General features: G+C 41.0%; 2 protein-coding genes across 2 annotated transcripts; both read right to left on the bottom strand.

Moving 5' to 3' along the window:
• Positions 1–9,213: 9,213 nt before the first annotated feature.
• On the bottom strand, positions 9,214–10,419 carry LOC120294274 (probable disease resistance protein At4g27220). The gene has a single exon (XM_039314276.1). It carries the CDS (start codon positions 10,417–10,419, stop codon positions 9,214–9,216), a length of 1,206 nt encoding a protein of 401 aa, XP_039170210.1.
• Positions 10,420–10,674: 255 nt separating this feature from the next.
• On the bottom strand, positions 10,675–11,589 carry LOC120294273 (probable disease resistance protein At1g15890). The gene has a single exon (XM_039314275.1). The coding sequence runs from the start codon at positions 11,587–11,589 to the stop codon at positions 10,675–10,677; it is 915 nt and encodes a 304-aa protein (XP_039170209.1).
• Positions 11,590–14,064: the final 2,475 nt, after the last annotated feature.

Genomic DNA, 14,064 nt, shown 5'->3' with positions numbered 1-14,064 from the left:
AAAGAATTCATAACAAAATGCTAAAGTTAGAAATTGATATTAGCATTAAAAAAATTAATCAAGTTATCATAACTATAATCTATAAAATAAAATCATTCGGGCCTAAATATTAGTCTCGGCCCAACAGGGCTTAATCTATAACAATTCCGGCCCACTAAACTAAATCTACAAATCTAATAATTCCGAACCTTGGCCCACTTCAAGCCAAGTCCAAGCCCATAATCTCTCATTAGATTCCTCAAGTCCAGTTCGTGTGGCCCACTTATTTCTCAAGCCCACACATTCCTCACGATCCATCGGGTTCACTTTCTGGCCCAATCTAATTAATCTAAGTTCCTAATGATCTAATTACACTAATGAAGGTCGGTGAAATTTGGGATGTCACAGACTGATGCTCCTATGTGGAATGCCATCTCGAGGTAGACATTGTCATGCTCAATGGGGTGAGACAATGCTTGGTTACGCCAGAAGACCACCGAACGTCGAGTAGGCCGTGATAAAAATTGGAACGCGTGATTGAGTAAAATTGACGCACCTGATTATGAGACAAAATTGTATGGCACGGTATGAGACGTGTCATAATGAGTTGGCCTTATAATTGGAACCCCTGTGGTTGTTTGAGAGATGAGATGTGGTGTTCCAATTGATTGAGTTTGATTACTGCTTATGTCTATAATATGAATTGTGCTAATATGCAGGGAGGATTTGAGATGAGGTGAGTCTATGTGATTGTGTGGTTGTGTGGCTATGTGGTTAACACGCCCTTAGGCATATTTTCTTTCTAATCAGGGTTTAGGGGGTGGACTTGCTGAGATATTGTCTCACCCCGTAGTGGGCTCAATTCTTTTCAAGTCCATAGATGGCGGTCCTGTTAGTGTGTTTTGGGAAGCCAAGGGGGTATACGAAGCAGAGTACTGACATCCCTGTCCCCAAGAGTCCCTGGCTCCATGAGCTCATAGTGACCACTATCTTGGTCGATGAGGGCCGGCCACAGTTGGTACCTCATCGATTTAGGGCGTGGTTTCGCCATGGGATCAATGGGATCAGGGAAGGTCCCCTGCAAGGTTTTGACATCCTTGTCATTGTGGTCAACGCCGTGGTAGGTGAGGGGGTAGCTAATCCCCTTGATGGTGTCGTGGAAGACCTAGATCCCCTGGAGGTCTCAGAGGTCTCAGCTGAGGAGTCCTATGCCTAGTAAGCTGGGTGGCTCTTCTTTTTGGAGTAGACATTTTTTTTTTTTAGTCTAGTGTTGTATATAAACTCAACTTCTTTATGAAAAGTGTTTTGTGAAAATGGTATCTCGCTTTTCTATCACATATCTGTGTTGTTTGGGGGTTTGTTTATACGCTTCCGCATATGCAATAAAATGAAAGGGTCGGCGACGTGTCTTGGAACGTCGCAATTTTATCGACCATCGAGAGATGTGCGCACGCTTGAGGTTCGAGGCGTGACAGACAAGGTCGCTTCTTCATTTGCCAACATGATAACCATGGATCGTACCCCTAGCCTCTCCGGAATATTTTTGGATGAATAGCTAACCGACCTGGATACATCTCTCTACTTGAGATTCAATGTAAAGTTACCTAAAGAATCAACCTTAAGTTCCAAGGCAATACCTTCTTTCCACAGCAACCATGCCTAGGAAAGATCAACCTGAGTTGGTTGGTTGCCGAACATGATAAGCAACTAGAAGCCATATGTGAATCTGTAATGATTTGAACATCGAAGGAATTAAGGGGCTGCATGTTTTTATTTCTTTTTTCTGTTCAAGAACAGAAATTTTGTTTTTTTGTTCCTGGGAACAAAAAAAGAACAGAAACGCGTTTGTTTGCATTTTTGTTCAAAATCAAATTTTTGTTCCCGAACACAAAAAGAACAGAAATGAGAAACAAAAAAAAAATTATTTCTTGCTCCAGAAACACTTCTCTAGAAACACTTTTTTCTTCTTTTCTTCTTTTCTTCTCTCTCCTCTTTTCTTCTTCTTCTTTTCTTCTTCTTTTCTTCTTCGCCGTCGCCGCCTCGGCCATGGCTGGCGACGCCATCGAGGGTCGGCGACCTTGCCGGAGCGTTGCCGGCGTGGGCGAGGCTCGGCCTCGCCTTGACTGGGCGAGCTTGAGCTCGCCTGATTCAGCGAAGCCGAGCCTCACCATGGCTAGGCGAGCTCGACCTTGCCCAGATCCGGCGAGGCCGAGCCTCGGGGGTCGCGATGCTCGGCCTCGCTGGATCAGGGGGCGAGGCCGAGCTCACCTCGCCGAGGGCCGGCGAGCCTCGCTGTGGCTGGGCGAGGATGCCGGCCCCGTCGGCCGGTCGCGAAGGCCGGCAACCGGCAAAAAGAAGAAAAAAATAAAAAAAGAAAGGAAAAAGGAAAAATAAAATAAATATATTTAAAAAGTAAAAGAAACAAAAAAGAATATAAATTTACTAAACGTGTTTCTATTCATTTTTTATTCTCGGAACAAGTTTACCAAACGCATCTTTCTAGTCAAAAACTGCTCCCCGAACAAAACACTTTTTTTTATTTCTGTTCCTGGAACAATTTTTGAACAGAAATGTTACCATTCGCACTCTAAGTGTAACAAGAAACATCATTACATGTCCAAGAACATTGTGAAGGTGACTTGGTTGGCAGAATCCTCTATTGCTTTTGTCATGATCCATTTCTAAGAAGAGAGCTACATAGTACATTGGATTTTGTCGAGAATTTTTTATCCAAGGCATAGTCTTAGGGACCTATAGCCACTCCATCAAGCAAATCATGTCTCAATTCTCCCGATGTTTCAAAACTCATGAACTTTGGAGGTCACGAAATGAGATAAGCACTTACCAAGTGCCGATGATCCTTCTAGTTCTTGCTTATGTTTCTTCACTTCCAAAAGATTCTTGCCAATGAAGTCAAAAATTTTTGGAGTTAAATTGTCGTCCAGGAAGATGTTGCCGATTTTAAGGTCTCCGTGAATGACTTGAAGTTTTGAATCTCCGTGTAGGTAAAGATTGTTGAGAAAACTCCTATTTGGTTTTGAAGTTGACAAAACTTTCATTCTCTTATTCTTCTTCTTATTCTTGTTATGAGGAATATTGGACTTCTCTGTTATATCAAGGATTGCCATCAAAGTCTTTTTACATCATAAGTCTTTCCCACTTTGACGAAGATCTAGACTGAACCAAGTCTAGAATGAAGACATAATGAGACTCGGGCTTATTGATCTACCAACTAGGATTCAGTATGATCAAGACATATTTAACTTTCTGGCTAAGAATCTCACTTATCTTTTCTAAATATATTGATGAAATCAATCACGGATTGATGAAATTAATTTCAAAGACAAATTCCTTTTTGGGAAGCATCTATTTATGGAAACCTAGATTCTAATTGTATGGGCGACCAGGATCATCTGATTTCACCTCAATCTTCAAACGGCTACAAGATTTCCTTAATTGATTTTGTCCAACGGATTGATTGAAAGAAATTCCTCTGAAAAGTGTCAACGGTTAGAAAAGCATGGAGTAGTATTTAAGGAGGTCATTCGGTTCATTTGAGATAGCGCGTGAGGATTAAAATTCCAAAGTTTGAAGCTTTTCCAACTGCTTGTTCTTCATAGATAATGCTTGCAATTGTACTCAAAAGAGAGATAAACACAAAGGAGTGACTTAGTGAGAGAAAGAAACTCTTCACTGAGTGATCATACTCAAATCGTCGTAATTTTCTTTTGATTCCATAGTGAAATCTAGCTAGAAGGCTATTAGTGTGGGAGAGTGAATGTAGGCTTGATCTAAGTCGAACCACTTTAAATTATGTGTTCAATTTTCTCTTTCCTTAACTCCTTTAATTTGGTTATTGCGATATTTTTTTATGTCCTGCTAAATTCCAAAATATCTGATTTGAGTTTGAATTGAATTTAGAAGTCTGATGTTAATCAGATCTTGTTTGAGAAAATAACTTTTATTGCTTTTATTGGCCAAATTTGTCTTTACACTCATTCACCCCCTCTAGATGGTAATACTAGCACTTTCAAAGAAGACCTAGACTAATTCCAGTGATAATGTTAAAGCGCCCTTACCATGCAATGAGAGGCGCCACTCGTGATATGCAGTTATTCAGCACCCACAAAAGCTTAGCTTTTGATGCATATATATATATATATATATATATATATATATATTGATTAGCACAAGCTGTACGGGAACAATACTATGTGCATTGAACCCTGCATTCTTCAAGGCTCATGCCAGTGGCCAACCGATGGTTGATCAGATCTGGTAGTTTAAAATCAGAGAGTTTGAAAAGTGCTTCTCCTGTAGAACAATTTGGGGGAAACTTTCTCAAGAAATCACTGGTCCAATTAAAGCATTTGCCACTCTTCTGGCGGCTCTGGGAGGAAAACTTGCAAGCACTCGCATCTCGAATGTCCGTAACTTTTGCAGAAACCATTGTAAACCACACAGTGCATAGTTGTCATGGGATCAGTAGAAAGCAATTGCATGATAGACTAACTAAAGCTTCCCTTCTTCCACACAAACATTGCACCAAACCATATGCATACATTGGTGTTCTGGTGAGGATTTCATCATATGATGGCCGATGGTACGCAGCGTAGGCATCCGTCTGGTTGTAAACCACCATTTGCCTTACAATGGCTTCCACTGGCATCGAGATGCCATCAAACTGGATCCCATTCCACTTCTCGATTGCAATATGTTCAGATGAACCCAACGTTCAACACTTCAAATCGCGGCAATCCCTGAGTGGTTAATCTGAAGGGGTGGTGACCAGGGGTAGGGTCATCCACACTTTTCCAGGTGGTCAGATACCATTTAAATCCGGTTCAAGTTCGACCCCAATTCCATACCTACTAAGACCACGTCAGATGGGTACTCAAAGCTTTGCCAAGAATAGGCACGATCAGAATGTGAGCTGAATTTGAAGACCCATTGAAATCATTTGATTAGTTGAGAAGAGGGATAAAATTATCACAAATATCATAACTTCCATACAATACTCATTTACGTGCCGTAACTTTTAAAAAGTGTTGACCCAAGTGCCAGAAATTTGACATGGCATGACACTCGTGGTGAATGTTTTTTTTAAATAGTTATGAAGTGATCCATTGAAGAATTATATGGCACTCAACTGAGCAAAAAAAAAAAAAAAAAAAAATTATGACAATCAACTAACTGCCATATGAAAGTTATGGTATCCAACTTATTGGGAAAAAAAAAATTATGACTTTCATGTAAGCACCATACGTAAGTTATGAAATTTGTAGTGACTTTTTTCTGCTGAGAAGAACTAGATTCCCTTCATGGCTGAATGTCATAACACCATTTGAATCTGTTGGTTGTCTCTATTAGCAATCCAAACAACTGTCTGAGGAGTGATCTTGTTTCAATGCCCAAGTATCTGTTCTTGCAGCTTCCAGGAGAGAAGAAGCCAAGCTCAAATCTTTGGCCTGAAGAGACCAACGTCTCTCCATCTTTCACAGACTTGTCGGAACTCAAAGTACTAGCTCCAGATGAGGACCCAACAGTGACACGAAGATGATAAAACAATAAATGCAAGTGGCAAAAGGAGTTTTTTTTTGCATTTGATTGAAGACTTCAACTAATCTTTTGTGCTCCCCACGATTAAATCCATTTTTGTTTCAGGTCATGAAAGGCAAAAGGGTCATATGAAGTCCACCTTGCAAGTTGCCGCAAGATCAAGAAGACTGCCATTAACAGTGGCACGTACATTAAGATGAGTGATGCGTCACTAATTTAGAATTTCTCCTTCACCAAACGAAACTAAAGTCAGAGCAAGAATTTTTGCGTAATTTTTATTCTACGACTAACATCCACTTTCTTCTGACGTGGCAATTGAAGTATACAATTTCAGTTTGACCTAGTTGGTTCCAAGGTCGTTGAACATATCCTACCATCACTCCATTCTATGTTTTCTCGAAATCCAATGCGTGATGTGCTTTCACACAATTGGATTTGTTGATATTGATTGCTGCGAATGTATTGACGTCTTGCTCATTTGTCAAACTTCGTGTGTGCTGTCAAGTTGTCTTTGGATAATGCAAATTTTGGAATGATCATTACTATGATTTCCAAGAAAGAAAGAACAATGTCATTCGTATAGCAGTCTCCATATAAAGGCTATGCCTGAATGAATCCCGCCTAGTCTATTTACAGTTACAAGCAAGGTTATTTCCCTCCCAAATTCAAAATTTTCACATTTTTGTCAACTGTTCTGTCTTCTATATTCACATTTAATACCGTCCCCTTCAGCTCAATATCAGCAGCAGAAGCTATAGCTTGCGAATAAATGCCCACAGGTTTAACAAAATCAAAGAAACTGACATACAACATTACTATTATATTCTGCTCCTTCAATGTCCAAAATGGTGATGACTTTGATTAAATCTCCTATATTCCTTTTACTGCTGTCTACCAAAAGCAATCCACATTCATAAGACTTTACTCTAAATCATCGAAGGCATGTGTTGGTGGCAAAGCCACTATCGAACAATCATGTCTCTAAACTGTCCGGAAGTAGACCAGTAAGCCTCTACGAAACAAGCTACAGACTTTCTAGGTATCCTTATTTGCACTTGTCCTTTCTGCAACTTTCTCGTTGCCAACCTAAGCCTGAAAATTTAAGATCTAGAATAGCGCTCAGAAAGTACATTGCTTATTTTCAGGTCCTTGTGAACGACTTTTAAGTATCGACTCCTCGTGGATATAGGGAATCATGCAATTCCCGAGACAATTTCACCTTTTCAGTGACAAAGTAGGAGCTCATCCTCTGGAAGATCTGTTGGTCAATTTAGCTCCACACCCCTTTTTGTCTCAAGCATGAAAGTCGCGCATACAAATTATGTCTAGGAAACAAAATCAATTTACCAGGCCCTATGCTCTCATTCCACGAGCTAATGCCCCGTTACCATGGTGTTCACCACAGCCACAATAACAGAAGAAATGAGAACTTTTAATCGTTATCATTCTGCGGGGCTCAGTCTGCTTCTGCCTTTGTTGCACACGCAGGAGATACGCACATGGGGAGATCGCACCAAAGGTTAACCCTACCATGCATTAAATATTCAAGACTCAACTGACTGAAGCCGGGTCTAGGGGGACGCTTGGAAACGTCAAGTCTTTTGATCAAACATTTGCTGTAGATACCATCTGTCCATAAACTTATAAGGGTCCATTAGATATTTTCCTCAGCCAGAGACAGGTACAAACCTCATCGTGCCAAGACGTCCCTGTGTTTAGTTCATATCGTCAGGCGTCTTCCTATGTATTCTGAATTTAAGTGCTAGGATTTCCCTGCTAAAACCAGAGGACAAGAATGGATTTCTGCATGAAAACCCTCTCGAGAGCATTAGTCACAAGCTGGCTGGTCACATGATTTCTAAGATGGTCAACATTGCGGATGCCATTAAAGCGCGTCGAGTGAAATAGCCACTAGTCTGCTCCAAACCAAGAGCACCTCCCACAGTAGATTATACTTTAAAGTAGTAGACAATCAAATTCATATCCACATCAATTCTTTAAACGAGTCAGTTGGGGGTGGGGGAGAGATGGACAGAGAAATGTTTCAAGAGGTAATAATACAAACCCAAGACTCCAGAAACCAGACGTAGTTATCATAGATTATAAAATAAGGCATAAATAACCATATGTCATCACAAAGTTCAGACGTACTTTAAACATAAATCGAGCACATTGATGTAGCAATGGCGTTGAGGTTGATGTCCACTGCCATCAGAAGACAATTCATACTCAACAGGATCCTCCATGCCTTTCATCAGTCTGGAACCAGAAATATTCTTTTGTTAGTCGCTCGCAAAGTGGGTCCAAAGGACCTAAAAGCAGTTGAGAAAGGGAGTGGGAGAGGGGTTTTTCTATAGTTGGCGAGCAATCGATCCCCCAGGACCTTTCTCGTACTCATACCCAATATCATTGCGTACCGCATGACTATGCATGAGAAATCTATATACAGATTGTGGTGCATTTTGAGAGAGCTTAGAAAAACTTGAACTGTGGCCAATTCGCATCTTGACACCTACGTCTATCTTATTTCTGTCCAATATTTGCGTTTCCAAAAGATCAGCCCTCATAGATTTCACGAGGTTCCAGATATAGATAACCCCTCATTTCTTTTTTTATTCCAAAAATAATTTAAAGGGATTAGAGACTTCTTTAAATGATAAAACCTAATCGAATTAAAGAGAGAACATAAACAAACTAAAAATTAGAGACTCCTTTGTTCAACCGAACTTAATCAAATTTAACAGAAAAGAATTCAAAAAGTTCAAATATGCAATCGGAAATACAAAGTCCATCAAAAGTATTCATGAAGAATAGTGATCAATTTAAAAAGTAACAGAGGATTTAACATGCTCTCTTAAACCATCCCAACCAATAAAGTAGAACTTCCCAATCAAATTTTACTTTTACTTTGCTTTAGCATCTTCCCAACAAGGATGTCATGATAAATTTCAATTTTTTCGTATGAGAAACTCTGCAGCCACTAATCATTTGTTATCTCCATGTCGTGATCATTTTGTGACCACAAAACTGATCATTTATGAAAGAGGGATTTGCATATCAGCATATGCACAATTTTGTATACTCAGAATGGCTTTTTTTTTTTAAAATCGGCGTGAGAAACATCTTCTAAATATACGAGTGCCTGGGCCCAAAAAAAAAAAAAAAAAAAAAAGAGAGAGCAAGGACAATTGCCATTGTTATTCATTCAAAGTTAAGGGAGATCTTTTTTGTTTTTTTTTAAATAACTTTTTAACATCGCTAAGGTCTAATAATAACATGGCTACTCTTCTGCACTTTCAAGCGGTAATAGAATTCAATTATCAGTGTGTAGCACGGGCCTAATTGCTAGTTTCAAAGCAGTTATGTGCTATAACACTTGCTATAAAAGTTTTGGAAAAAAAATGAATTTCCCGTACTCCGGGAGAACAGATCCTTACAAGGGACCAAGGGAGATAGAAAGGATAAAATAAGTAAAATTTGTGGGTTACTTACCAAGAAACTTGATGAAGTGTTCAAGTGAAGAACGGGCGAGGGGATGATCCCACTCAAGCGACTCCCACATCTGCCGATTTATCCGAATCTCTCGAAGAGAAGGGGGAGGAGAAGGCAGCCCATTGTCAAGCAGGGGCAGCTGCAGAGGAATCCTCTTCAATTTTGGACAATTGTCTGTAGAAGCTAGAGGTAATTGCATCTTGTGATCCCATCACATATGCTCTTCAGTTCCGGAAGTTTACATAGAACCAGGTTCATTAACTTCGGGAAGGAGAAGTGCGTCATTTTGGCAACAGTGCCCATTATCAACTCGATGCCCTTGCTGTCTTCGACTACTATCCCTTCGAGGAAAGGGAGATGGAGCACCATGTCTTGCGTCAGCAGCACCCTCTTCATGTTGTTGCATCCATATGCTTCAAGATATTTAAGGCAACAAGTGGCTTCACTTGGCAATGGCCCATGTATTATCTCCTCTAAGTTCTCACAACTAATGATTATAATCTCCTCCAGATTTGGAAGGTGAGCGGTCAGCCACTCCCGTTCCATCACTCTCTTCATTTTATGACACCGGGACAATTGCAATGATTGCACACTTTCCGGAAGTAGAGCGCAGCCATCACCACTTGTTCCATCTACACTCACGGCGATACGGTCGCATCTATCCATGAGTAAGGACCTCTCAGCCTCACTCCCACCCCAAAGGACCCCACCACTTGGTGCACCCATCATGAGCCTGTAGCATTGGGATCCATTTCGCTCAAGACACCCCACGCATGCATTGAACGTTTCCACATCGGAAACAGAACAATAAAGTTCCTCCACCTCCGGTAATTTTACCTCTTCTCCCACCCTTAGCTCTTTAATCGCGAGATATTGCAAGTTCACTAGCTTCCCCAACACTCCCTCCGGTAATGTGCCATCTAGGGCGAGGTACCTCAGGTTTGTCAACATCTCCATGCCCTCTGGCACTTCTCCAAGACTTCCACACTCACTGAGGTCCAACTTTCTTAGGGATTGTAACTTTCCTACATAAGGAATAAAATGCAATGAGTAACAACCTTGCAATAACAGTGCTTCCAAGCTCTCCAACTCAAAGATGGAGTCTGGTAATTCCGTGATTCCGGTGCAGCAGAGATCTAGAACTGTCAGCCCCTTTAGATGTCTGAAGAAAGATCCATGGATGACTCCCAACGAGAAATTGCTATGTAAAGACAGCCTCGTTAGTTTAGGGCAACTTGGTGATATGCCATATGGGATTTCTTCTATTTTGTTGCCATGTAAAAAGACTTTCTCTAGACGATCGGTCCAGAATACATCCTCCGGTATTTCTCTCAAACCCATAATGGCCTTAAACATGTGAGTTGTGCTCGGCACCATATGCAATGCCATGTCCCTTGTCAATGGGTGTAGACACCGATGCCCTTTTTCAAAATCCAACAGGCCAGCCCCTTCTATTTTACCCAATATTTCGTTACCCCGTTCGTACAGTCTAATCCCGGTGGCAATTCCACCTAACAAACCCTCATCAATCAAAGACTCTATGCAAAACTTTCTGCCATCTGCTGAAAGGGAATTTCCAAAACAAAGGATTAAATGCAGGAAACAATGTTGCACTTGTTCATTACCCAAGTTCAAGTAACTAAGCTACAGTCTCTTGAGCACATCAAGCTCCATCCTGAAGTCTTCTAAATTTTGCAACATGCATCTCCAATCATGCTCTTTCGCTCTGCCTCTCATGCGAGTTGCAATCTCAATGATCCCAAGTGGCAGACCATAACACCTATTAAGAAGAGACCTTACAATTTGTCCAACTTCCCAAGATTGTTCTCCCGCAAAGCAAAGTGTCCTTGAAAATAACCTCCAAGAATCTTCCTTATTGAGAAGTTCTATCTTCATTTGCTTTTGACAGAGCATCATACGACACACATCTAGTGATCGAGTTGTCACTACCAACCCTAGTCTGCCCATTCCAACCGGAATACCCACATCCTTAACTTCACAGTGCATCCAAAGGCCATCTAAAATAAGGATGGGTCTCCTCTTCACCTTCAGATGTCCACACAATAGGCCCACCCTTCTTTTCACGTCCTTCTCATTTGAAAGATTATCTAGTCCAACTGCATTGGCAATCGCTTCTTGTAGTGCATAAACACTAAAATCCTGAGGTACAGCAACCCAGAATACATCCAATGCAAGATACTCAAGGAGTCTATTATAGACATTCCTCAAAATGGCCGTCTTGCCCACTCTGCCCATACCATAAACACCAATTACAAAATCCTTGTTCTGCATTATAAAGCAAACAATCTCACCCACCTTCTGCAGAGTTTCTTTGCCTACTAATTCTTCTATTGTCACCGAGGGAGATGTATTGCGACATCTAACCATCGTCTCTTGCCGAAATCTTCCGGGAACTAGAAGAATCTGTTCAACTTCTTTGCATAGCCCTTCCACCTCTGCTACTTTCTCCGGTGGAAAAGATATTCCTTCTCTGATTGCCCGAACCACACTCCAATATTCTTCTTCTGTCCTCGTCCACTTCGACTTCAGCTCGTTCATGTCGGCTTGGCAATTGCTGATGAGTTCTTCCAGCTTTCTTTTGAGAGACGTCATATTCGCGTCGGCAAGCCCACAGGTACCTCGTTGACTCTTAGCCAGTCCAAGATGCGTTCTCGCACCTAAACACAATTATAAGTGAAAATTCACTATTGGGTACTCCTTAGATATATTTTATAGGTATGTTACACTCATGGAAATAAAAAATTGTAACTTTGTATTCACTTTTTCGAACAAAAATATTACATGCAACATTCGATACAATAATTAATATGTATTGTAGGCATTCATGTCACGATAGTGAAATACTGGCGACTCCATATCATGAGCTCTTCATTAGAAAAGAATTGATTTACAATTAAAAGTCATGGGAATTATCTTTGATAAATAATTTAACCATATAAACCAATGCTCATGTAGAAGATCGGAGGAGACAGGGAGAGCCATGGCTTTTCAAGATTTGAATGCCACACTTCAAAACATTTGTCTTTTCGTTTTCGAAGATCTAGTGATTATCAATGACCGACTCTAAAACTGCTCTTTTCCTATTAATTCCTGACCATTTTCAGTTTTTCTATACCTGTAATCACTTTTCTTATGTGAAGATTAGAAGACAAATAAGGCGGCCTGCACAACAACGTATGCCAAATTTAGAGATGAAGTTTAGAGATGCACGCATACCATGTGGAACCTCTGTATTGAGTTCTCCCTCTCTGGCATTCAGCGGGCGTGGTATGTTGGTTAAAGCAGCAACAGACTGATTGGGAAAATTCGTCTCAGCCGATGGAAGAAAGGCTGACGAACCTGCACCATAGCTCAGGTACGGCATGGCAACAAATGAAGTCTTACACCGAGCAACTTCACTGCCCGCAGTCAAGGGCCGATGCGAACTTTGTGTAAGGTTGGATGAACCTTCATTATTGCCTTGTCTCTTGCTCGATTCCACTGCTCTTTCACCCTTCAGCGCCTCTGGTGCTTCTGATCTCACTCGGTCACTGAAGACCTTACAGCCAAGAATTCCACATCCTCCTACCCCAGCAAACTGCGCCTTGATCCTCTTCGTGTCTCCAACGTACTCATTCCCGCAGAAGTTACACTTCCGCCTGTTATTAGGCAGAACCTCAACAACTGAAAGTGGATCCAATGCTCTCGGCATTTCCCCTGCATCCCATGAAAGGGTAAACGGATAAGTTGACTCCATGCCGCAAGGAAGACCTTAGAGGCTTTCTTATATAAAATACACGGGAGACAGATTTCAAACTGTGCTCTTCAGATTGAAAACCATAATTTGCTTCTGTTTTAAAAAAGCAAATGCTCTTTATGTAGATGATCTGAGGGTACAGAGAGCCATTGCTTTTCAAAATTTAAATTTCACACTTAGGAGTATTGTTCTGTCCATTTTCAAAGATCTATTAATCGTCAATGACCGACTCTTAAGCTCCTCTCTTACTATTAGTTCATGTTTATTTTGTGTTTTTCTATAACTATCAGAAATCTGAGGTCCTGCTATACCCCTATTATTAGGTGAAGATTAGAAGACAAATTAAGCATCCTGCACGAGCTTTTAAAAAAGGGGAATTGGGAGATGCACATACCTTGAGGAACCTCTGTACCGGGTTCTTCCTCTTCTGCATTCAGTGGGCGTGGCATGTCAGACAAATCGGGAAGAGACTGATTAGAAAAACTCGTGTCAGGCAATGGAGGAAAGGCTGATGAACCTGCACCAGAGCTCAGATACGGCACAGCAGCGATTGAAGTCTCTCTCGAAGCATCTTCGTTGCTCGCAGTCACGGGCAGATGCAAACCCTCTTCAACATTACCTCGTCCGTTGCCAAATTCCACCACTCTTTCTCCCCGTAAAGCTTGCAGGGCTTCTGATCTCACCTGGGCATCGACGACCTTGCAGCCATCAACTCTGGCAAAGAGGGCCACGATCTCGCCTCCGGCATACTCATACCCACAGAGCTTACACTTCCACTTTTTATTAGGCAGAAACTCAACAAGCTCCCATAATTTAAATGTAGCACTCGGCATTTCGCCTGTAACCCACAGAAGAGTGAACAGATATGTTTCAAGCGACTGGGTACCAACAAGCAATACCCTGGGAACTTCTTCTTTTGAAAAGACAGGAAACAATGCTCAAATTTTACCCTTCAGATTAAAAACTATTGTTCTGTCGTTTGCTTCTTATACACAAGCCCGGCTTAGTTTTTCTGTGAATGACTCGGATGCAGGAAATTGTTCTACCAACTCAAAATTTCAGCCTATATGAACCTATATGTAAAATCATAGATTCATAATGAAAAAATGGGATGCGGAATTGGAGATATGTAAGGATAAAAGATTTGGTGAAGTGAGCATGAAAAGTGAAATTATGAGTCAAGCTCACCAAAAGCCAACATAATTGTCCAATTTGATTATTTGGAAGTTTCCAAACTCCTAACATCACATAATTTGCTGCTACATCTAAGATTCTCT

Source organism: Eucalyptus grandis, chromosome 6, assembly GCF_016545825.1.
Source record: "Eucalyptus grandis isolate ANBG69807.140 chromosome 6, ASM1654582v1, whole genome shotgun sequence".
Lineage (NCBI taxonomy): Eukaryota > Viridiplantae > Streptophyta > Magnoliopsida > Myrtales > Myrtaceae > Eucalyptus > Eucalyptus grandis.
Note: the sequence above shows the minus strand (reverse complement) of the source record. Positions and strands in the feature narration are given on the sequence as shown.